The sequence below is a fragment of the Eurosta solidaginis genome, chromosome 1 (assembly GCF_040869045.1).
Source record: "Eurosta solidaginis isolate ZX-2024a chromosome 1, ASM4086904v1, whole genome shotgun sequence".
Classification (NCBI taxonomy): domain Eukaryota; kingdom Metazoa; phylum Arthropoda; class Insecta; order Diptera; family Tephritidae; genus Eurosta; species Eurosta solidaginis.
The window spans coordinates 282,047,781-282,072,364 of NC_090319.1; the positions used below are offsets into that span (position 1 = coordinate 282,047,781).

At 36.1% G+C, this 24,584-nt stretch overlaps 1 protein-coding gene across 1 annotated transcript in view; it reads left to right on the forward strand.

The window, feature by feature from the left end:
* LOC137243305 (lysosomal acid glucosylceramidase-like) overlaps nt 1-24,584 on the forward strand; it is a 45,050-nt gene that overhangs the window by 10,148 nt on the left and 10,318 nt on the right. The window contains exons 3-5 of the mRNA XM_067770873.1: nt 20,522-20,645; nt 20,700-20,847; nt 20,919-21,239. Of these exons, the coding sequence (XP_067626974.1) occupies nt 20,522-20,645; nt 20,700-20,847; nt 20,919-21,239 (593 nt within the window). The remainder of the gene's footprint in view (nt 1-20,521; nt 20,646-20,699; nt 20,848-20,918; nt 21,240-24,584) is intronic.

Here is a 24,584-nt window from a genome sequence, read left to right on the forward strand (position 1 = left end):
TATTTGTTCAAAATAGCAATATTTAAGAGAATTAGTGGAATTTTCGCTGACAACACTGGCGAAGACAACAGAATTCTAAAACGCCTGCAACACTCAGGAGGCTAGCAATGAAGGTATGGCCTAATCTTCTAAATGGTTGGACTTGTGCGTTACGTAGCTCAAATTTTTTGATCAAACATTGCACTGTCACCGAGTTTTAAACTATATTTCAGGTTTCAAGTCTCTAGATATCCAGGAAGTTAGTTAAAATCGATTGCAATATTCCCAATTTAAAACTAGTTTTCTCAATATCTCGATCCATGCGCCACCTAGCTGAATTTTTTGATAAAATATTGCATCGTCACCGGGTTCTGACTCATGGCCCAAATTTCATGTCTCTAGCTCATCGGGAAGTTACTCGAAAATCGATCGCAAGCTTCCCCCCGTTTTTAAGGATTTGCAGTTATCTTGACTAGCGCGCCACCTAGCGGAACTTTGTTTCCTACAAGTTGCATTGTCACCAGGCCTCTAACTAAGTGCCAAGTTTCAAGTCTCTAGGTAACCGGGAAGTTAGTGAAAAATGGATTGAAAGATTCCCAAATTAAAAGTTGTTTTCTTACTGTCTCGATCCGCGTGCCACCTAGCGGACTTTTTTATCAAATGTTGCATTGTCACCGGATTCTGACCCACGGGCCAAGTTTCAAGTCTCTAGCTCACCGGCAAGTTACTCAAAAATCGATCGCAAGATTCCCTCGTTTTTCAGGGATTTGTAGTTATCTCACTTAGCGCGCCACCCAGCGAAATTTTGTTTTCTTAAATTGTATTGCCACCGGGTCTCGAACTATGTGCTAAGTTACAAGTCTCTAGGTAACCGGGAAGTTAGTTAAAAATGTATTGAAAGATTCCCAAATTAAAATAAATTTTCCTAATATCTCGATCCATGCGCCAACTAGCGGAATTTTTTTGATCAAATGTTGCATTGTCACCGGGTTCTGACCCACGGCCCAAGCTCACCGAAAAGTTACTTACCGGGAAGTTGGTTAAAAATGAATTGAAAGATTAAGAATTAAAATTAATTTACCTAATATCTCGATCCATGCGAGACCTAGCAGAATTTTTTTGATAAAACATTGCATTGTCACCGGGTTCTGACTTACGGCTTGTAGCGCTCATGCCAAATATAACCTACAGGGATATTCGAGTATCGAATTGTTTTCTACATAAGGTGATATGGCCACAATAGAATAATTATTGTAGGTGTTACATTAACTAACTACATACCTTTTGCATAAACCATAGCGGGATAATCAGGCGATTTATGAGAACAAAGACAAAAAAAGTTTTTTTTCTTAAAGTACTTGTGGCGCTACATTTTGCAGTCGGTCACTTTAGTTCGGCTTAAAATACTATAGTTTTTTTTTCGTTAGGGTTTGATTTAAGCCATTTAACTCTAAATTACCTAATTCAATTGGACTTAATTCGTCAATAGTTAAGTCATCAGAGGTTAGTTCGTAAACCGTAATTCGCTAATAGTTATTTGATACCTACTTAATTCGTGAATATTTAATACGAAAAGACAAGAGTCATAAATACTTAGTTCACCACTTACTTAATTCATTAAAACCCAATTTGCGCATACTTAACTCGTAATTACCAAATTAATTCATATTTATTACGTACATATACCGAAATAGCTCATTCATATTGTGAAAATGCTTAATTCATTAATTCGTAATCTATTTAATTATAACTAATTCGCGCGTACCTAATTCAATAATACTTGTTTCGCTAATACTTAATTGGTTTGTATATAACTTAATACAATTAATTTCGCTCGTGCTTAACTCGAAAATACTTAATTCAATGCTCCTTATTTCGGTATAACGTAATTCGTCAATATCTAGTTCATACTTACTTCTTTCAAGAATACTTAATTCAGATATACCTAATTTATACAGACCTGATTCAGAAATACCTAATTTAAGCATACTTAATTCATGAATACCCAATTCAGGAATAACTAATTCAGAAATACCTAATTGAGACCTACCTAATTAAGTAAAATCTAATTCATGCATACCTAGTTCGTCAATACCTAATTTATACATACTTAATTCAGGAATACCTAATTCATACATACGAAAATTCTTCGATACCTACTTTGTCTCTGCTTAAGTAGCGTAATGCTACAGTCACCTATGCCGAATACTTTTTAAAATTTTCCATGCCTACTAATTGTTTACCAATTATGGTACCAATCAGCAGGAACAAAAGCAGTAAGTACCGCAAGTCCTAGTTCAGCATTAGTTGAAGGTGAGTGAGATTTTTTTTTCTAAAGCTTAGCGGGAGTTGACTGCGAGCTGAAGAAGTTAGTATTTTGTCGGCACTTGAAATGAAAACGTCTGATATTTTGGCGATAAAATATTTAAAAAAGATTTATTAAAGAAAAAAAGTTAAAATGTGAATTGTTTTTGTTTTTATCGGCCTATTGATAAATGATTCAAGGTTCGATTCGAGCTCAAGGCCTGAACAATAATTTTTTTCTAATGATAATTATTGTTATTTTTTAATTTTTCTAAATTTGAAAAATTGTATTTTGTTTTTGGAATAGTAAGTAGAAAAATTTTTCAGACAACCTGCCATAGCTGCGCAGATAGATCCATTTCGAAGGGTGCTAAGCCTTCATCATCAGTACGATTTAGGCATGCTGCGCTAACCATTTAGCTATACAGCGGTGGTTTCTTTGACTGGCAAATTTGCTACTTCTATTCCTTTTTACCAACTTCATTTATTCAGTGTTGCGCCATCTGGTGCAAATCACTGATAATGCTGGATTTTTGTTTATTGTCAATTACTTTGTTTGACATTCCCAAGTGCTCATGGTTTATTAACAATTGTTTTTGTTTTTATCGGCCTATTGATAAATGATTCAAGGTTCGATTCGAGCTCAAGGCCTGAACAATAATTTTTTTCTAATGATAATTATTGTTATTTTTTAATTTTTCTAAATTTGAAAAATTGTATTTTGTTTTTGGAATAGTAAGTAGAAAAATTTTTCAGACAACCTGCCATAGCTGCGCAGATAGATCCATTTCGAAGGGTGCTAAGCCTTCATCATCAGTACGATTTAGGCATGCTGCGCTAACCATTTAGCTATACAGCGGTGGTTTCTTTGACTGGCAAATTTGCTACTTCTATTCCTTTTTACCAACTTCATTTATTCAGTGTTGCGCCATCTGGTGCAAATCACTGATAATGCTGGATTTTTGTTTATTGTCAATTACTTTGTTTGACATTCCCAAGTGCTCATGGTTTATTAACAATTGTTTTTGTTTTTATCGGCCTATTGATAAATGATTCAAGGTTCGATTCGAGCTCAAGGCCTGAACAATAATTTTTTTCTAATGATAATTATTGTTATTTTTTAATTTTTCTAAATTTGAAAAATTGTATTTTGTTTTTAGAATAGTAAGTAGAAACATTTTTCAGACAACATGCCATAGCTGCGCAGATAGATCCATTTCGAAGGGTGCTAAGCCTTCATCATCAGTACGCTTTAGGCATGCTGCGCTAACCATTTATCTACACAGCGGTGGTTTGTTTGACTGGCAAATTTGCTACTTCTATTCCTTTTTACCAACTTCATATATTCAGTGTTGCGCCATCTGGTGCAAATCACTGATAATGCTGGATTTTTGTTTATTGTCAATTACTTTGTTTGACATTCCCAAGTGCTCATGGTTTATTAACAATTGTTTTTGTTTTTATCGGCCTATTGATAAATGATTCAAGGTTCGATTCGAGCTCAAGGCCTGAACAATAATTTGTACTTACTATTCCAAAAACAAAATAAAATTTTTCAAATTTAGAAAAATTAGAAAATAACAAAAATTATCATTAGAAAAAAATTATTGTTCAGGCCTTGAGCTCGAATCGAACCTTGAATCATTTATCAATAGGCCGATGAAAACAAAAACAATTGTTAATAAACCATGAGCACTTGGGAATGTCAAACAAAGTAATTGACAATAAACAAAAATCCAGCATTATCAGTGATTTGCACCAGATGGCGCAACACTGAATAAATATAGTTGGTAAAAAGGAATAGAAGTAGCAAATTTGCCAGTCAAACAAACCACCGCTGTATAGCTAAATGGTTAGCGCAGCATGCCTAAAGCGTACTGATGATGAAGGCTTAGCACCCTTCGAAATGGATCTATCTGCGCAGCTATGGCATGTTGTCTGAAAAATGTTTCTACTTACTATTCCAAAAACAAAATACAATTTTTCAAATTTAGAAAAATTAAAAAATAACAATAATTATCATTAGAAAAAAATTATTGTTCAGGCCTTGAGCTCGAATCGAACCTTGAATCGTTAAAATGTGAAGTTAGCCCTAATTTAGTATAAACTAACAAAAACTTCAAACGATTTTACGTTGCACTAAAATAAAATAATAAGTGTATCAGTTAAAACCATAAATATGCAAAATGAAAGTGAAGCGACTTAGGGTGCCAACCTAGGCGTAGACAACTGTAGAGATCCGCGCTTGACGTCGTATTCCCAAAACCATGTTCTTGAGGCCTACCGTGAAGATCCCGAAATCCATAGTGCCAGTGTTGCTATTTGTGAAACACTTATTTTTAACACGCTTTTATTAGCTTGGCCTGTATGTAACGGAATCTTTGAGCTTAATTCTCACCGGTTTCTAGAAGTCTGATTAATTTGAAGCTTTGCATAGGTATCAAGAACCGATGACAATGCATTCATGTGATGGTGTGGTGACATAAGGTCAACGGCCATAAGGTCAATTGGCCTTATTACCACTTTGAATGGCCATAAGTTTGATTGAAACTTTGCACACGTATCAAGGCTCAATGAAAATGCATTAATGTGACGGTGTGGTGACTTAAGGTCAGCGGCCATAAGGTCAGTTGGCCTTATTACCACTTTGAATGGCCATAAGTTTGATTGAAACTTTGCACACGTATCAAGGCTCGATGAAAATGCAATAATGTGATGGTGTGGTGACTTAAGGTCAACGGCCATAAGGTCAATTAGCCTTATTACCACTTTGAATGGCCATAAGTTTGATTGAAGCCTTGCACGTGTATCAAGGCTCGATGACAATGCATTAATGTGATGGTGTGGTAACATAAGGTCAACGGCCATAAGGTCAATTGGCCTTATTACCACTTTGAATGGCCATAAGTTTGATTGAAACATTGCAAACGTATCAAGGCTCGATGACAATGCATTAATGTGATGGTGTGGTAACATAAGGTCAACGGCCATAAGGTCAATTGGCCTTATTACCACTTTGAATGGCCATAAGTTTGATTGAAACTTTGCACACGTATCAAGGCTCGATGAAAATGCATTAATGTGATGGTGTGGTGACTTAAGGTCAACGGCCATAAGGTCAATTGGCCTTATTACCACTTTGAATGGCCATAAGTTTGATTGAAACCTTGCACACGTATCAATACTCGATGAAAATGCATTAATGTGATGGTGTGGTGATTTAAGGTCAACGGCCATAAGGTGAATTGGCCTTATTACCACTTTGAATGGCTATAAGTTTGATTGAAGCCTTGCGCGCGTATCAAGGCTCGATGACAATGCAATAATGTGATGGTGTGGTAACATAAGGTCAACGGCCATAAGGTCAATTGGCCTTATTACCACTTTGAATGGCCATAAGTTTGATTGAAACATTGCACACATATCAAGGCTCTATGACAATGCAATAATGTGATGGTGTGGTAACATAAGGTTAACAGATATAAGGTCAATAGAACTTATGACCACCCCAAATGGCCATAGATTTGAAATCTTGCACATAATGTGAAAAACGCATTCCTTTATTAATGATAGAAGTGGATGCATGGCACATCTACGAAAGAGCATACTGGAGCCCTTTTTAACACGCTTTTATTAGCTTGGCCTGTATCTATCTATGTATCCGTGTATGTATGTAACGGAATCTGAAGTGGAGCCGAGAGCTCCGGTAATGCAGAGCTCCGAACTCCAATGCACCTTTTGAAGCATTTCAAGGTAGGTACTTTTAGCTTGTGCAGGCCACCAGGCCAAGGCACCATAAAGAAAAATCGGGCGCACAATGGCTGTGTAAATCCAGTAGGTCACCTTAGAGGAAAATCCCCAGGAGGTGCCAATTGCCCTCTTGCAGGTGAACAGCTCTGCTGCTGCCTTCTTGCATCGCTCCACTATTTGGTCACTCCATAATAGCTTCCTATCCAGAATAACTCCCAAATACTTGACTTGATCGCTAAACGCTAAGAACGTACACCCAATTCTTGGCGGTGTAAGATTTGGTACTTTGTACCTCCTCGTGAAGAGGACAAGCTCGGTTTTATCCAGGTTGACTTCCAAACCTGTTTCGGGTTTTACTCCTAGAGCAGCTCCAGGATGTCAGCTGGGTCCATTGGCGTCACTGGAACCCAGGCTCTAGCCCTTGGTCGTGAGGGGATATCACGCGCCTCTACTACCTTGAGGCGCGTGCCCGGATATACCACCCCTATCAGCGTGACGGCGGCCCTATAGAGGTTTACCGACCTGGCGTCGTCACAGGCAATTAGCTTGACATTGCCCTGGAACCACCCTGCATCGGTGTAAGATGGCGGTGGACCAGGGTTGTCTTTCTTAACCTTAACGGCCACCGTAGCGAGCGCGGCCTCGATCCACTTCCACTGTTGTTTCGGGATCCTGCCATCTTCGCTGCTCTCGTCTATAATGCCAATGATTTGCCGACCCTTGGTAATTTCGGCGAAAGACCGCGTCCAGCCTCCTTGCGTCTTGGCCCTTTTCGGTGCCGTGGGGTTGGATTCATCCATGCACCGCTGGCGTTTCGAGGTTTCATCACTCTCGACTAAAACTTTTAAAATTACTTGAACTAAAAAATTTAAAATAAATAATAGTTTAAAAAAACTAAAAAAACACGCTTTTATAGCTAACCGAACTAAAAAATAGGAAATAATTTTCAATTAAAAAGAGTTTATATAACAGTAGTAGAAGGTCAAACAATCATTTATAGTTAATCACCGCAAAATAAAATTATAATAAAATTTAAGTTATTAACAGAATAATTTACTTCACAGTAAAAAGCGTGGGGTGCTTGATATTGAATGTTACAGTCATTCTATTGGCAACTATCTGAGAGGAAAGATATAAAATGTAGTCAAATTCACCCCACGCTTTTTAATCTGAATTAAATTATTCTGTTAATAACTTAAATTTTATTATAATTTTATTTTGAGGTAATTAACTATAAATTATTGTTTGACCTTCTACTACTGTTATATAAACTCTTTTTAATTGAAAATTATTTCCTATTTTTTAGTTCGGTTAGCTATAAAAGCGTGTTTTTTTAGTTTTTTTAAACTATTATTTATTATTTCTTTTATTATAAATCAAAAATCTTTGTTTAAATTTAAATTTTGCAAAATGTTGCTAAGTGCAATTTCTGAAGTCCTGCAATCTGTATTCAGAAAAATAAGCAGTACGAAAGACATGAATCTCTTTGGTTAATCGGAATATAAATTTCTTCCGAATTGTTGAATACAAAGTTAGAAAGTATAAATTATTTCTCAAGAAAAAAAAAATATATAAAAAGAGTATGAAACAATCTTAAGAAGCCCTTAATTCTATTATGTTTTATTGAGTTCTGAATGTAATCATGAAGGAAACAATGCGCAGTGCAAGCATAAATGTTAGCTAAATTAAAATAAATAAGTAAAAATTAATAGAAAAAAAAAAAATAAAATTAGAAATCTAGAGACAACAAAAAACTATATCTAAAATATGCAGAGTTTTGTGAGCTCGAGGCCTTGCTTTAAATAAAACACTGTGTTAGTATTCACACATTTATTTGGTCGATATTTCGCCTTCAATCTGAAGTCCGATGTAAAATGTTCGATCGACATACAAACAGGCATTTGAACATAATGTTGTTTGATTCTTTTTATATTTTGAGTTTGATGTAGTTTTTTTTCTTTGTGCGAATTGTTGAGATTAAATTCCTAAACATTCACAAAGCGGATGCTAATTTTCTAAGTATTCTGATGTAGGCGTAGGACTTAAACTTTAGTTTAGATTTGGATTGAATAAAATGTAAAAACTTGAATATTAAAATGAAGATCTAAATATCTTTTGGTCGATGATGAAATGTAGAGGTATGATGAGCTGAGCAGAAGTAAGTATAGCTAGGGTTAACCTAAACAAATATCTTTCCTAGGTTAACAGGTTGGGTGGGTATAGATATGGGGGATTTGTCCACCTTTTTCTCCCATCGGCATTTGTTTTCGCAAAATACTCCATGTCCCAAGTTTTTCTAGACAGTTAATCGTAGGCTGTTTTTATTATAGATTTTTTTTTGGTTGTTTGGCTGCAGTTTGCATTTCGCTGGTTTCGTTTTGATTTTGATTTTATAGATTTAAAATTGGTTTTCGGCATACAATTTAAATCTTTTTGTACGACTTCGCTGCGTAAGGATGAAGCAAAGCCACTCCCATTTTCCCTGAGCTAAGCTGAAGCCGAGATAGGTGTGCCACCCCGCTTCTATCCGAACGCACCTTCGTAGGTTTCCCTGGCTTAAGCAGCAGTGTGAGGAGAAGTTCGTTACAGGCTCAAGTTTCATAACTCCAGCTCACCGGAAAGTTACTCAAAAATCGATTGCAAGATTCCCTGCTTTTTTTCAGGGATTTTTGTTTATCTCGATTCGTCTGCCACCTGGCGGCATTTTGTTTTCCACGAATTGTAGTGCCATCGACTCGCAAACTATGTGCTAAGTTTTAAGTCTCTGGATCACCGAGAAGTTAGTTAAAAGTCGTTCGCAAAGTTTCCATTTTAAAATTAATTTTCTGTATATCTTGATCCGTGCGCCACCTAGCGGATTTTTTTTCACTTGCATTAAGTGTCTAGCTCAACGGGAAGTTACCGAAAAAGACTTTTCCGTGGGTCAAAAATTCATATGGAAATGAGGGGACAAACATGAAAGCTACTTAATATAAAGGTAAAAATAAAAATAAAATACAGTTTAAAAGTTTGTATTTATAATTTTATTTGGCCGATATTTCGATCTCATTCTGAGATCATCTTCAGGAAACAATTGAATATGTTTACCGACTATTCAATTGTTTCCTGAAGATGATCTCAGAATGAGATCGAAATATCGACCAAATAAAATTAGAAATACAAACATTTAAACTGTGTTTCAATTTTTTAAACTGCCTCGAGCTCATCAAAATTCAATAAATTATAATATTTGAAGGCAAATAAAAATATTTAAAAAAAATAAAAATAAAAAAAAAAATTTAGCTCTTTATTTAAAAATAAAATTCTTTCTTTAATAACTGTAAAGAATAAAGCTACTTAAATTTGTACATATTTGATTAAGCTGCTACGCTTTGCGCATATTTGATAAAGGAATATATGTTTGCACATAAAGTACATACGTAAATATTTAAAAAAAAGTAAGGAAGTCTAAGTTCGGGTGAAACCGAACAATACATGCCCAGCTGTACACTTTAAATGCTGTTGTTTGTTTTGTGTGCTTAATGGTGTTACAAGACTGCGCAATAATGCATATACATATGGTTCTATTCTGAACTAGTTTTCGTTTAAAAGAAGCAAAAAGGATACAGAGGCTAACACCAATGACCTTGAGCGGGTAATAATGCAGTTTTCCTTCAGTTGTGGGGATTTCCCTACTGTTTATTTTGAAATAAAGATATAACAGAACAATAACAATACTATTGGTAAAAAACTATTTTTCGCTAAGATATAGCTTATTATTTTCGCCTACGACCCTTTTAAAAATCTTTTATATACAAGTGGGCGTGGTCTTTTACCGATCTCGGCCATTTTTTCAAGAAATATTTCCTGCCCTAGGGAAAATTTTTGTACCCAATTTTATTACGATCCGTTAATTTTTCTTCGAGTTATGGCTCCCGAAACATAGAAAATTGCTTAGTCATAAAAGGGCGGGGCCAAGCCCATTTTTCTAAATTTGAAATTTTTCCTATTTATTGTTAGAAATCCACTTCGGAAATGAAATACCATTGATATAAAGCTCTTTTTTGCAAAGATATAGCTTATTTTATTCGTCCACGACCCTTTTAAAAATCTTTTATATAAAATTGGGCGTGGTTCTTAACCGATTTCGTTAATTTTTCTTCAAAGCATTCCTTATAGTGAAGGCAACCTCTCTGCCGAATTTTGTTACGATAGGTTTAACGGTTTTTGATTTATGAGTAATAATATTTGTAAAATTGATTTTATCACAAGTGAGCGGTGCCACGCCCATTAAAAATTTTTTTTTTTCAATTTTTATCAAGAGTCTCAATATTAGTACACAAGTCAAATTTCAATATTCTAGATGTATTATTTACTAAATAATCAGGTTTTTTGTGTTTTCCAAAATGTTATATATATAAAAAGTGGGCGTGGTTATCATCCGATTTCGCTCATTTTCAATACCAATCTATTCTGGGTCCAGATAAGCTCGTGTACCAAATTTGGTGAAGATAACTCAATATTTACTCAAGTTATCGTGTTAACGGACAGACGGACGGACATGGCTCAATTAAATTTTTTTTCGATATTGATGATTTTGATATATGGAAGTCTATATCTATCTCGATTCCTTTATACTTGTACAACCAACCGTTATCCAATCAAAGTTAATAAACTCTGTGAGCTCTGCTCAACTGTGTATAAAAACTAAATTGTGTAATGTTACGCCGGTGGATTTCTAGTCGAGCTCCGCAACTTTACAGTCGGGTACTCTTTTTCACTAAGCTATCTCCTACACGTAAAAATTTTCAGAAACATATAATCAAGTATTCTTGATTGAAAAAGAAAATCAAATGAAAAAATTTTCCTCAAATTAATGAAAAGTTTTATAAAAAAAGAAACTCTTACTCGTTGCATTGAAATTTCCCTAAATTAAAAAAATTTTTTTTGGAAATGTTTTACCTCATTTAAGTGTTTTTTCTGGGTGTACGCATTCGATTACAAAAAGTGTAAAATAAAAACCTTTAGAGGACATGCTCCGCAAATAGGGACCAGTTTAGGCATGGTTGGTACTAGGGATGACAACATTTTCCATTGATATAACCCCGATCTCTTCGGGATCTATGCATTGAGATCCTGGAATCAGTTCCGGGAATTAGATATTCGTTATTTTGAAGCAGCTTAACTTGAAAAAGGTTATTGATTCACCTGTTGACAAATAAATAACAAACAAACAAATTTTGGCTCTTTATTTAAAAATAAAATTCTTTCTTTAATAACTAAAAATAATAGAGCTACTTAAATTTGTACATATTTGATTAAGCTGCCACGCTTTGCGCATATTTGATAAAGGAATATATGTTTGCACATAAAGTACATATTTCAAAACAAATTCGCTTCAAAACAAGCGGAAAAAGTGTTTAATACAAGTTCATAAGAAAGTTTTAATTTGTTCTTGCTACATAATTTGGTAATTTTTATAGAACGCACTTCATACAGATCATTTTTTTTTTTAACAAAGGCATGTCTGCGTTACAACAGTTACAACTTTAGTGTCCTAGACAATATTGTTCCTTGTGCAATGCCTGCAAACTATTTCAACTCTCCTCTATTCCTTCCAATTTTTTTTCCTCAGAAATAAAAAGGCCGAGTAAGCCTTCAGCAACATGTTGCGGCAACACGTTGGAAATTCCTGATACCTGCGGGGAAAATGCAACAACGTAGTGGAAGGAGAAGTGATGGAAGCGTTGAAATGCTACTAATTTAATAAGGAACAATACTCTTCGGGAACCCAACTTAAACTTTTCAGGATTCTGCACATAAAGATGAGGGACACCTGTGAACAGCTCAAAATTGAAATGAAAATTTAAAGTTAACGGACTATAAGTTTGTTCAGATCAAGTTATCTGTGCAATGCCACCTTTCAGAATTCTTAGGGGATTTTTAAGTAAGCACTAGCATAGTCTATTGAATTTTATTAGTATAATAATGTGCAAACCCCAAACTGCTGAAAATTTTCTATAATTTGTCTGCAACTTTTTATTTACTGACGGTGCTTAATATATTTCCCATATTAAAATTTCGATTGTTTTTTATATGAAGAAATATTAAAATGATTTGCAAACAAGTAAGGAAGGCTAAGTTCGGGTGTAGCCGAACATTATATGCTCAGTTGAGAGCTATGGAGACAAAATAAGGGGAAATCACCATGTAGTAAAATGAACCTAAGGTAACCCTGGAATGTGTTTGTATGACATGTATATCAAATGGAGAGTATTAAAGAGTATTTTAAGAAGCAGTGGGCCATAGTTCTATAGGTGGACGCCATTTAGGGATATCGCCATAAAAGTGGACCAGGGCTGACTCTAGAATTTTTTTGTACGATATGGGTATCAAACGAAAGGTGTTAATGTGTTTTTTAAAAGGGCGTTGGCCTCAGTTCTATAGGTGGACGCCTTTTCGAGATATCGCCATAAAGGTGGACCAGGGGTGACTCTAGAATTTGTTTGTACGATATGCGTATCAAATGAAAGGTGTTAATGAGTATTTTAAAAGGGAGTGGGCCTTAGTTCTATAGGCGGACGGCTTTTCGAGATATCGCCATAAAGGTGGACCAGGGGTGACTCTAGAATTTGTTTGTACGATATGGGTATCAAATGAAAGGTGTTAGTGAGTATTTTAAAAGGGAGTGGTGGTAGTTGTATATGTGAAGGCGTTTTCGAGATATCGACCAAAATGTGGACCAGGGTGACCCAGACCATCATCTGTCGGGTACTGCTAATTTATTAATATATGTAATACCACGAACAGTATTCCTGCCAAGATTCCAAGGGCTTTTAATTTCGCCCTGCAGAACTTTTTCATTTTCTTCTACCTAATGTGGTAGGTGTCGCATTTTACAAAGTTTTTTCTAAAGTTATATTTTGCGTCAATAAATCAATACAATTACCATGTTTCATCCCTTTTTTCGTATTTGGTATAGAATTATGGCATTTTTTTCATTTTTCGTAATTTTCGAAATCGAAAAAGTGGGCGTGGTCATAGTCGGATTTCTGCCATTTTTTATGCTAATACAAAGTGTGTTCAGGTAATTATGTGAACTGAGTTTAGTAAAGATATATCGATTTTTGCTCAAGTTATCGTGTTAACAGCCGAGCGGAAGGACAGGCGGTCCGACTATGTATAAAAACTGGGCGTGGCTTCAACCGATTTCGCCCTTTTTCACAGAAAACAGTTATCGTCATAGAATCTAAGCACCTACCAAATTTCACAAGGATTGGTAAATATTTGTTCGACTTATGGCATTAAATGTATCCTAGACAAATCAAATGAAAAAGGGCGGAACCACGCCCATTTTGAAATTTTCTTTTGTTTTTGTATTTTGTTGCACCATATCATTACTGGAGTTGAATGTTGACATAATTTACTTATATACTGTAAAAATATTAAATTTTTTGTAAAAATTTCACTTTAAAAAATTTTTTTTTGTAAGTGGGAGTGGTCGTTCTCCGATTTTGCTAATTTTTATTAAGCATAGATATAGTAATACAAGTAACATTCCTGCAAAATTTCATAATGATATCTTCAACGACTGCCAAATTACAGCTTGCAAAACTTCTAAATTACCTTCTTTTAAAAGTGGGCGGTGCCACGCCCATTGTCCAAAATTTTACTTATTTTCTATTCAGAGACATAAGCTCAACCCACCTACCAAGTTTCATCGCTTTATTCGTCATTGGTAATGAATTATCGCACTTTTTCGATTTTTCGAAATTTTCGATATCGAAAAAGTGGGCGTGGTTATAGTACGATATCGTTCATTTTATAAAGCGATCTGAGATGTGTGCCCAGGAACCTACATACCAAATTTCGTCAGGATACCTCGATACCAGGATACTCAAGTTATCGTGTTAACGGACGGACGGACGGACATGGCTCAATCAAATTTTTTTTCGATACTGATGATTTTGATATACCGAAGTCTATATCTATCTCAATTCCTTTATACCTGTACAACCAACCGTTATCCAATCAAAGTTAATATACTCTGTGAGCTCTGCTCAACTGGGTATAAAAAAACAAAGATTATTAAGGGAGTTCTGGATTTTGTACAAGTGCTCATTGCATTACAAACATCCGTAGCATATTTTTTACAGTGCACTAAAAAAATACACGGCTATGCATTTGCTATGTCATTACAAAAAAAGGAGTTTTTCAATATTGAATAGCAGCGGATCAACTGTCAAAACAATACAAAAAGTGCTTGAGGTCCAGAAAATGTATAAATAAAACGCAAGTTTTATCCGTTTCTTACCATTATATTTCGATTACACACGGTAATCGTCTTCAGGGTAAATTCGTGTGCACGTCTGTAGCGCTTGACGTGGAGCTTTTCCAGTGAGAACCAATTAGCTGGGCGAGGTATTGCACAATTTGTTCCCGCGACTGTGCCACTATCAACAGAAGGTGCAAGTACTGAACTCATATCCATCAGAATACCACCGTCAACGGGGGAGCCATTTTATCGTTACCACAACAACAACCTATTATTATACAATTGAATAAATAAAGCAAGTAAGGAAGGCTAAGTTCGGGTGTAACCGAACATTACATACTCAGCTGAGAGCTATCGAGACAAAATAAGGGAAAATCACCATGTAGGAAAATGAACCTAGGGTAACCCTGGAATGTGTTTGTATGACATGTGTATCAAATGGAAGGTATTAAAGAGTATTTTATGAGGGAGTGGGCCATAGTTCTATAGGTGTACGCCATTTAGGGATATCGCCATAAAGGTGGACCAGGGCTGACCCTAGAATTTGTTTGTACGATATGGGTATCAAATGAAAGGTTTTAATGAGTATTTTAAAAGGAAGTGGGTCTTAGTTCTATAGGTGGACTCCTTTTCGAGATATCGCCATAAAGGTTGACCAGGGGTGACTCTATAATGTGTTTGTACGATATGGGTGTCAAATTAAAGGTATTAATGAGATTTAAAAAGGGAGTGGTGGTAGTTGTATATGTGAAGGAGTTTTCGAGATATCGACCAAAATGTAAACCAGGGTGACCCAGAACATCATCTGTCGGGTACCGCTAATTTATTTATATATGTAATACCACGAACGGTATTCCTGCCAAGATTCAAAGCCCTTGATTTCGCCCTGCAGAACTTTTTCTTTTACTTCTACTTAATATGGTAGGTGTCACACCCATTTTATAAAGATTTTTTCCAAAGTTATATTTTGCGTCAATAAACCAATCCAATTACCATGTTTCATCCCTTTTTTCGTATTTGGTATAGAATTCTAGCATTTTTTTAATTTTTCGTAACTTTCGATATCGAAAAAGTGGGCGTGGTCATAGTCGAATTTCGTCCATTTTTTACACCAATACAAAGTGAGTTCAGATAAGTACGAGTTTAGTAAAGATATATCGTTTTTTGCTCAAGTTATCGCGTTACCGGCCGAGCGGAAGGACAGACGGACGACTGTGTAAAAAAACTGGGCGTGGCTGCAACCGATTTCGCCCTTTTTCACAGAAAACAGTTATTGTCCTAGAATCTAAGCGCCTACCAAATTTCACAAAGATTGGTAAATCTTTGTTCGACTTATGGCATTAAAAGTATCCTAGACAAATTAAATGAAAAAGGGCGGAGCGACGCCCATTTTGAAATTTTCTTTTATTTTTGTATTTTATTGCACAATATCATTACTGGAGTCGAATGTTGACATAATTTACTTATATACTGTAAAGATATTAAATTTTTTGTAAAAATTTCACTTTAAAAAAAATTTTTTTTAAAGTGGGAGTGGTCGTTCTCCGATTTTGCTAATTTTTATTAAGCATAGATATAGTAATACAAGTAACGTTTCTGCCAAATTTCATCATGAAATCTACAACGACTGCCAAATTACAGCTTGCAAAACTTCTAAATTACCTTCTTTTAAAAGTGGGCGGTGCCACGCCCATTGTCCAAAATTTTACTTATTTTCTATTCAGAGACATAAGCTCAACCCATCTACTAAGTTTCATCGCTTTATCCGTCTTTGGTAATGAATTATCGCACTTTTTCGATTTTTAGAAATTTTCGATATCGAAAAAGTGGGCGTGGTTATAGTCCGATATCGTTCATTTTAAATAGCGATCTGAGATGAGTGCCCATGAACCTACATACCAAATTTCGTCAAGATACCTAAAAATTTACTCAAGTTATCGTGTTAACGGACGGACGGACGGACATGGCTCAATCAAATTTTTTTTCGATACTGATGATTTTGATATACCGAAGTCTATATCTATCTCAATTCCTTTATACCTGTACAACCAACCGTTATCCAATCAAAGTTAATATACTCTGTGAGCTCTGCTCAACTGAGTATAACAAGCGGACCATAGGATAGTTTATTTAATTCTATTGAGCATGCTGTTTTTGTTTACTTCCTCAATGTCGCACTTAAATCAGTGTAATTTTTCCCTAACCTGCAAAAATAGTTCTGTCATTTGTTCCATATTTGTTATACTGGAGTACACAAAAATACTCCTTTGCAAAGCATTGGCTCTTGATTTTACGATCGGAGTTGGAGTAGTAGCTCCGGTTCTATGAATTTAGATTGGTTTTTAAGTACTCTTTCGATTCCTTAAGAGTATTTTTAATAGATTTATGTGAAATTCATCAAGTAGTATCCTGGAGTGCAAATCAGCATTGAAGAGATTTCGTTTATTGGCCAAAAAGGTAAGGAAAAGGCCGATGAGTTGGTATTACACTCGATGAATCGACAGTAGACGTCCCAATCCAAAAATTTCCCAAAATTTCTAAAATCATATGTGCAAAACCTACCATGTCAGACTTAAAAAGTTGTAATTATCTCTAAAGAGAGAGGACTAAAGGCTCGGTTTCCTCCAAAAGCGGCGCCGTTATGTTACGACCGCTAAAGAGCCACCGGTATACTCACCTTTTTCAACGGAACCGCTTTGTTGGAAACTACGAAGAGGTACGGCAGATGATTCGCAAAATTTAATTGTGCATTTTTGCGTGTCTTTTTTAAGTTTTTTTTTTACTATTTTCTTTAAGTAAATGTACAAGAAAAAAATTTTAATTCAAAAATGTTAATTTTTTATAAATAATTTCAATTATAGGGCTCATGATAGGCTCATGATACCTTAATCGCTGTCTTCTGATGTCACATGCATGCAAAATAGGCTAGTAGGTCAGTAACAGCAGGAATAAAGGGGTGAGCAGGATAAGAACACAACATCCTGCGCTCTCGAAGTCAAGGCTCCAGTAACTAGGGGCGGCAGAGCTGCCAGCTTCAAACAAAGTCTGGAAACACTATAGATGCATTCAGTCTATTTGAGGTCTTAATTAACAGGCCAGTCAAACCTAGCCTTTTATTATGAAATGTTCATATTTTCACAAGTAACAATTTCTCTTTCTTACACCCATCAGCATGGTCTTAACACCCGATAATTAGTTGTATGAAAACAGACATCATAAATATATTGTCATGAATTTAATTAAATTTGTTTCATAAACATAAATTAGTACGTGACTACCTTTATCTTTCTAAGAAATAACTATTCGTGAACTGTACTAAGTAATACATTGTGTTCAGTATTTGATAAAATTATCGGATTTTTCGTTAACTCACACCCTATGGGGCTTTACGTCAATCTATGCACGATTTGAGAGGTAGATAATGACGAAATATAAGTGCAAGTCTTGCGAGTGTAGATTCTCAAAGTTCACTGGTTTGCTTACAACTGGCATAGAAAGTGAGGTCTGCAAGAAGGGACAGTTGAACACTAAATTGTGTTCGTGCGCTGCGATGCCGCTATCAGATCTAGGATCAGCAATTAGGGTTAATCTCGGCAAACTTTATATATTTGCCAAGAAGACAGAATATTTTATGAATTAGTTTTTTCGTTGGACACACCGTTTTGTCTTTATTAATTGGCCACTTTAACCTAACTTAATAATGTGCATATATATGACTTCCTTAACGTCCCGGCATTTTTTCCATTTCTTCAAGTGATCACGGAACTATGCCAATCATAGGAGTATGCCTTCCCTTTAGAAAAAAATTAACTCCATCCAGCTTTCGTGGGTTTATGACACCATTTTCCTTGACTGCAATAAGTACTTAGATTCCGTATTAATACCTCAGCTCGTGAATTAACAAGAACAATAATATTGTAAAAAGATTGGAGAATTTACAAAAGCCCCACTTTTGAGTTTATATAAATCAGAAGCTCCCGAAACCTAACATCCATGAGGTCTTGGAGGCTCCTGAAAAATTTGGTCAATTTTCATTCATGCCGCATGAACCCCAATTGACCAGTTCCCGGAGAGTGAAGCAACCTTTCCTTTCTATTCGTCTTAAGAATGGCTACATGCGTAGAAACTCAACATGACTGCAAACGCCTTCACATATTGTTAGCCTTGCTAAGTCAGTACTGTGACATTAGACCCTTGATGATCATCAGGGGTGCAAGAAATTCCTTCGCTTCGATGAGATTAAGAGCCTAGAATGGCTACCGTGCTAACTAATCCAACACTCCATGATAACCTCACATAGACTGAAGGAGTCAATAACCTTGCCATAAGTTTGTTTAACGACCAAACTCATAAAATAATTCCGTCGTCTTAGCAAATACTAGAAGTCCTCAAGGACCTATGCCACTAGATCTGATAGATGTATCACTCCTAATATCTGGAGTCTTAGCCTGGTGATTCATCGTTTCCTTCACCAACCCGCACTTCGTCCTATCACGGGATAGGCATATTTTGAGGGTATGTGATTCGAGAAGGTAGTAGTCAGTCGGAATTCCCAACATGAGCCTACAGTCCTTTCTTTTTAATGATAAGAGTGACGATTCTTTCCGCGAACTGCTTACACTCTTACACACTTGTAGGGTGTTGTGCTATACGAGATTACTACCTTAATTGAAACCATTGGTGTAGACATGGATCGCATCATTTGCTATTTGGCCACTCACCTCTAATCACCTCTAATCACACCTAACTGCCCTGGTAAAGAAATCGATGTCTAAGATATTGCATACCATATTTTAAGTCCCTGAATGGAATGACTTGATCGCCCACAGTCAGATAATTTAACCTCCGCTATCATGACCATTTTTCACCAAATTAGTGCTCCGTATGCTACGATTGGTCGAATAACCTCTTTGTACATCTATGTATGTGGTAAGTTCGGTGGGGTCGCATAAGGTCAATGGGCAAAAGTTCAATTGCCGTCATGTCCACTTCAAATGGCCATAAGGTCAATTGGCTTTATGACAACTTCAAAATGGTCATAAGGTCATTTGACTTTACGCCAGTTCTTTATCCTTTTTTTCATAGAAAGAGACCAAAATATGCACAAAATCATCATAGTTATCTGAAAATTTGTAAATAACTGAACTAATCTGAAAATATAAAAAAAGAATAAATAAAGAAAATATTTGGCGCGATTTATCTTCGAGGAGATTAAGATCTAGCTTTCTTTCTAATTTGTGTCGTACTCCTTTTAATTTTGCCTACAAAATGGAGGGACAGCCCTAAATATTTTACTCGGACTCCGAACGGCAGCTACAAGGCTGACCGCTACCTAGAGTCGACCTACTTAGAAAACGTTTTCCTAACTGAAACAACTTTTATAAATTTCTGATGTTGATTTGCCCGGGTTTTGAATTCAGGAGCTTCGGTGTGGTAGGAAACAAAAACGAAGTTGTTATTCAAAAGTTGCTAATATTTTAATACGTGAAGGTGCAAAACAAAATAAATTTACATTATAGCCACCTGAGAAAAAAAAGTTGACCTTATGACTATTTCGGAAAAGCAGGATGGCTATAATATCAATATCATTTATGTTGTAACCATTTGAAATATGACGTTGTAAACATTTCATATGATTATATCTTCAACTGACTTTGTGGCTGCTTAAAGTGGTCAAAACGTCAATTGACGTTATGTCACCACCCCGGTAAGTTCTGGTCTCACTCATTATTCAATATTTCCTAAGCTTGTTCGACCCAATGATATGTGTTTGGCCTGCAGTCAGCTGAGGTGTCACAACTACTCTCAAGTGTTAAGTGCTATCAGAAAGACTTAGCTCTTGCCCATTAAGAGAAGGAGCAGACACGATATCACTATTACTAGTTTTACACAGCCTTTCTATTTAACTGTTTCACGAAAATTGTATGTAATTTTTATATGAACTTTCAGCATATTTGATACGTTTGCGAGCTGATAATCTCTTTAGTAACGCAAACGTTGTCGCCAAATCTTTGTGACAACTTTGTTTCGAAAACCATGTAGGTTACTCTTTTTGACGAGAAATATTTCTTTCTTGCTAATTACCTAATATCAATTATAACTAACGTAATAGCTTAAATCTAGGATTTTTAAACTAGATCAGTCTTGAGATTTCATGATTGGTTTAGTGCGATTTCTATCACATCTTACCTAAGACACTATAATATATTTATCTCCAATATTTTTCTCTCCCAGGAAGGGCAACGTTTTGCTGTAACTAATTTACGCTTTGGTGACGATAACACCGATTTTGAAAATTCCGCTGTGGTCGCTGATAACCGTCGTAATATTGTTAAACTTTTGGTAAATGGGACTAAACGTAAGTCGAGCTTTACAAATTTATTATTTTTTATAAATCAACTTAAATTTTTAGGTTTATTTGGCTTAAATGATCCAATAAAATTGAGTATAGACCGTTCTGTAGAATATCAAAAAATAACTGGTTTCGGTGGAGCTTTTACCGGCACTGTTTCGCACTTACTAGGGATACTGGATCAGCAACTGCAGGATCACATTTATAAGTAAGTGAGAATGGCGTTTTCAAGAACTAAAAAGGTTACATTAAAACTATACTCGATACAAATTCTTGTAGATCATATTACCATAAGGATGGTATCGGCTTCAATATGTTACGCACTCCAATCGGTGGTTGTGATTTTGATCTTGAACCGTGGGCATATAATGAACTACCTGAAAATGACGCAAACCTTTCAAATTTTACGAAACTAGATCCACGCGATGAGGTAAAGATACAACAAATAGAACGTTTAAAAAATATATCCAATTTGAATGAGTTGAGAATAATGGCTGCAGCTTGGAGTCCACCTCGTTGGATGAAATCAAATGGTGAATGGACTGGTTTCGGAAAGTTAAAAGAGGAATTTTATCAATCTTGGGCTGATTATCATTTGAGGTGAGATATTTTATTAAATAATTTATGTATTTTTTTACATATTCCTGTGAGGCCTGGAATTGAGAAATTATATCAAAAAATTGATCACAGGCTTAGGGAATGAAACCGAAGGCTTCCGAAAATTTATTTCAGTAGTAAACAAATTAAATTGTTGAGCGGCTCTTGGCCTGGATAAAGCGCAGAAAAGAAGGCACAATGGACAACAGTGTTATGCTTAAACATAATTCCATTCTATTCTAACGATTGATACCTCCTGATAAGCGAATAAGAGCTATTTTCTTCACACTCCCATTCGTCCTTTTCACTTACCGAACTACCCTTACACTGAAAGAAAAAGGCTGGTAAAATCAACCGAAATACGGGTCAATTCAACCGAAATTTCTGTCAATTTTTATCCATCGCAACAAGATGTTGAATCAACTGCGCACAAATCGTTGATTCGTAATTGACCGTTTTAGTAGTCAAATGAACAAAAAAGGTTGTTGCGACAGCTTTGTACGAAAATACCTATGTTGCGGCATTTGCAAGGCAGATGAGTTTTCACTGAGATCTTTTCATGTCAGAAATACATTCGGAGTGCTTGCCGAACAGTGCCGAGGGTCGACCCCGCTTAGGAAAATTTTCTTCTAATTGAAAAACCTTATTTCTAAAATTTGTATGTTGCTTTGCCCGGGGTGTGAACCCAGGGTTTTCGGTGTGGTAGGCGGAGCACGCTACCATCACACCACGGCGGCCGCCATATATATACGTGAATATCTGCATACATATAGTACACAGCATACATAAGTACAAAGTAGAGAGCGCAGTGAGCGTAAAATTTTCTTTGAAATTTGCTCATGTATTGACTGTTGATCGCTGTTGAAATGACCAGTGAGATCAGTTGTGTTAACAAAAAAATTAGTTAGATTGATTAGGAATATGCCAATTTTACAGAATTTTGTTAACTTAAGAGCGACAATTTCTCTTCTGTTGAAATGACTAAACTAATTTGTTCGCTTGACAAAGAACTCGGTCGAATTAACCATAATATGATCAATTTCACCGAATCTCCGTTAAGTCAAGAAAAACAGAACCGATTAGTTGATTTTACTAGCACCATTTCTTTCAGTGTAATTACTAACCGAATTAAGCTAAGGGCCCAATTTTATAGCGTGCGCTCAGTCACGTTTGAATTCTCGACAATATAACACCAAATAATTCACAATGGCAGGTTTATTGTCATGCACTGAAGTGTGTATATACTAGAGGTTTACGCCGATCACTTTATCGGCGGCGGCGGCGTAGGCTGTATTAATACGCCGGTGTTCTTACTTTAAAAAGCTCGACTTTTCTATTTAAAAAAATAATATTTAGGAAAGGTTATGTTTGTATGTATTTAAGGAAATCAACGTGTTGGCCATTTCGGAAGGATCCAGGGTTTTTGCCTCAAGATCTCGTAGACCGTTCAAAAATTTTCAGGAGTAGCTCCTTGCTGAGTGTCTGTCCCTCGTTCGCTTACTACAGAGAGGCTTCGAACCTAACCCCGGTCTTTGGAATTGGTACTGCTGCGTCTGCTGAAAAGAAATAGGGATACATAAAATAGTCACACTTTTGTCTGTATATCTCGTGTAAAGCGTAGGTTCACCCAGGGTTAACTCCTAATAATCATCGCGAACACAATTCCTTTAAATCATTTGTGGCTCCTTGGCGGCCACGCACAAAGGCGACTTACGGTTGCTTTTAATGGTCTTTTAATACTCATTACGCTCGTGGCACAGGGCGCCTCCAGTTGTTTCGGCTGTTTTTAAGAGCTATTCTCGATGTGCGAACAGTAGCAATCCCGACCACCAGTCTCTAACACGCCTCCTGGCCCTCACACCATATACCAGCACAGAAGATATAGGACTGCGACTTCGAACTCATACCTTCGTTGACGTCACTTTCCTAGAAGCTCTAGGTGTAGCTCCAAGAACTTTCCAACGGATGCTTTTGTCGCGCTATGCTGCCGAGCTACACCAGAGAAACACCTTGAAACGTTAGGGAGTGACTATTGGGCCAAAGATGCCGCCCTCGAAATCATAAGCAGTCTAAGTGGATGTCATTGCGTAATGGGTGAAAATCGTATAATCTTTGGCGCATCTACATAATTAAATTTTACAAGGACCCTGGATAAAATTTTTAAAATGTAGACCAAAGTTTGCAGGTGTTTGTGTTCACAACATTGATTTCAATAGTATTCGTTAAATCAAAACTATATTTTAGAATGAAAGTCGACCGATTTTAAGTTTGTTAACTTCTGTTTTCCGGCCTTATGATATAAGAGCTCATTATGGATGACCGCGTAGCTTCAGTTTTCAGACTAGTTCGACTGTCCACTACGTTAGGGTAGTAGAACACACGGTCCTTAGTTCGACTGTCTTGGGAAAGCTTTTCCTTCAACACTTTGAGAGTTCTTGCGAAGGACAAAGCCTCACCTGGTAAATATATGTGCCTACATATTCACATTTTTAAAAGGAGACGTAGCGTGTAGGTGATATTTAAACTTGGTTGATAGGCTATAATCAATGTGATTCACTCAAAGGGACTAGTTTTGGATAGGGCCGCCAACTTTAGGAAATATCAAACCGGGAGACTTGGGTGTTGAAGGATTAAGTGTGAAAATGAAAATTACCATTTCAGACCTTATTGTATAGTTTCGCAAATAGACAACAGATGTTTGAATGTAAGCCCAAGTGATTTTTCAAACCCTTATACGTACATATATCCTCAACTTAAGTATGAGGTAAGAATCATTTCAAAGGAGTGTGTATGCCCCTAGAACCTACTAAAGAATTTTGCGTCACTGATTTCGCTTATTCTTCCAGCCAATCTCAATATAAATATTTTTTAAATCGGCACCTTTTTTGGTTAATTTGCTATTTTTAACAACTTGAGGACAATTTGAAAACATGTTCGCCATGGGTCATTTTATTTGGATTCATTGTTCATTATTAATTTTTTGAAAAAATATGCAAAGTGAGCATATAAATTTATTAGATATATAACTTTTCTTTTTGTGTTTTGTTTTAATAACTTGGTGAATTGGGTGATGCAAAGTCCGTGTTAAGCTGACATCGAAAGCGCCTGTTTTTTTAAATAACTTTTTAACAGTTAGAAAGAGTTAAATTTCGCAATTAGTTTCTTATAACTGGCAGTGATGCGCATCCGTTGATACCCCTTTCGACCATATCCGTCCAATTTTCGACATGAACAATAAATGGCCTAAACAGTATTAAACGAGTAGAAAATATAGTGTTTTTGACATTCGGCGGCGGGTTGCGAAAAACGACCCTAATCGGCGGCGGCGGCGGCGTTTATCGGCGGCGT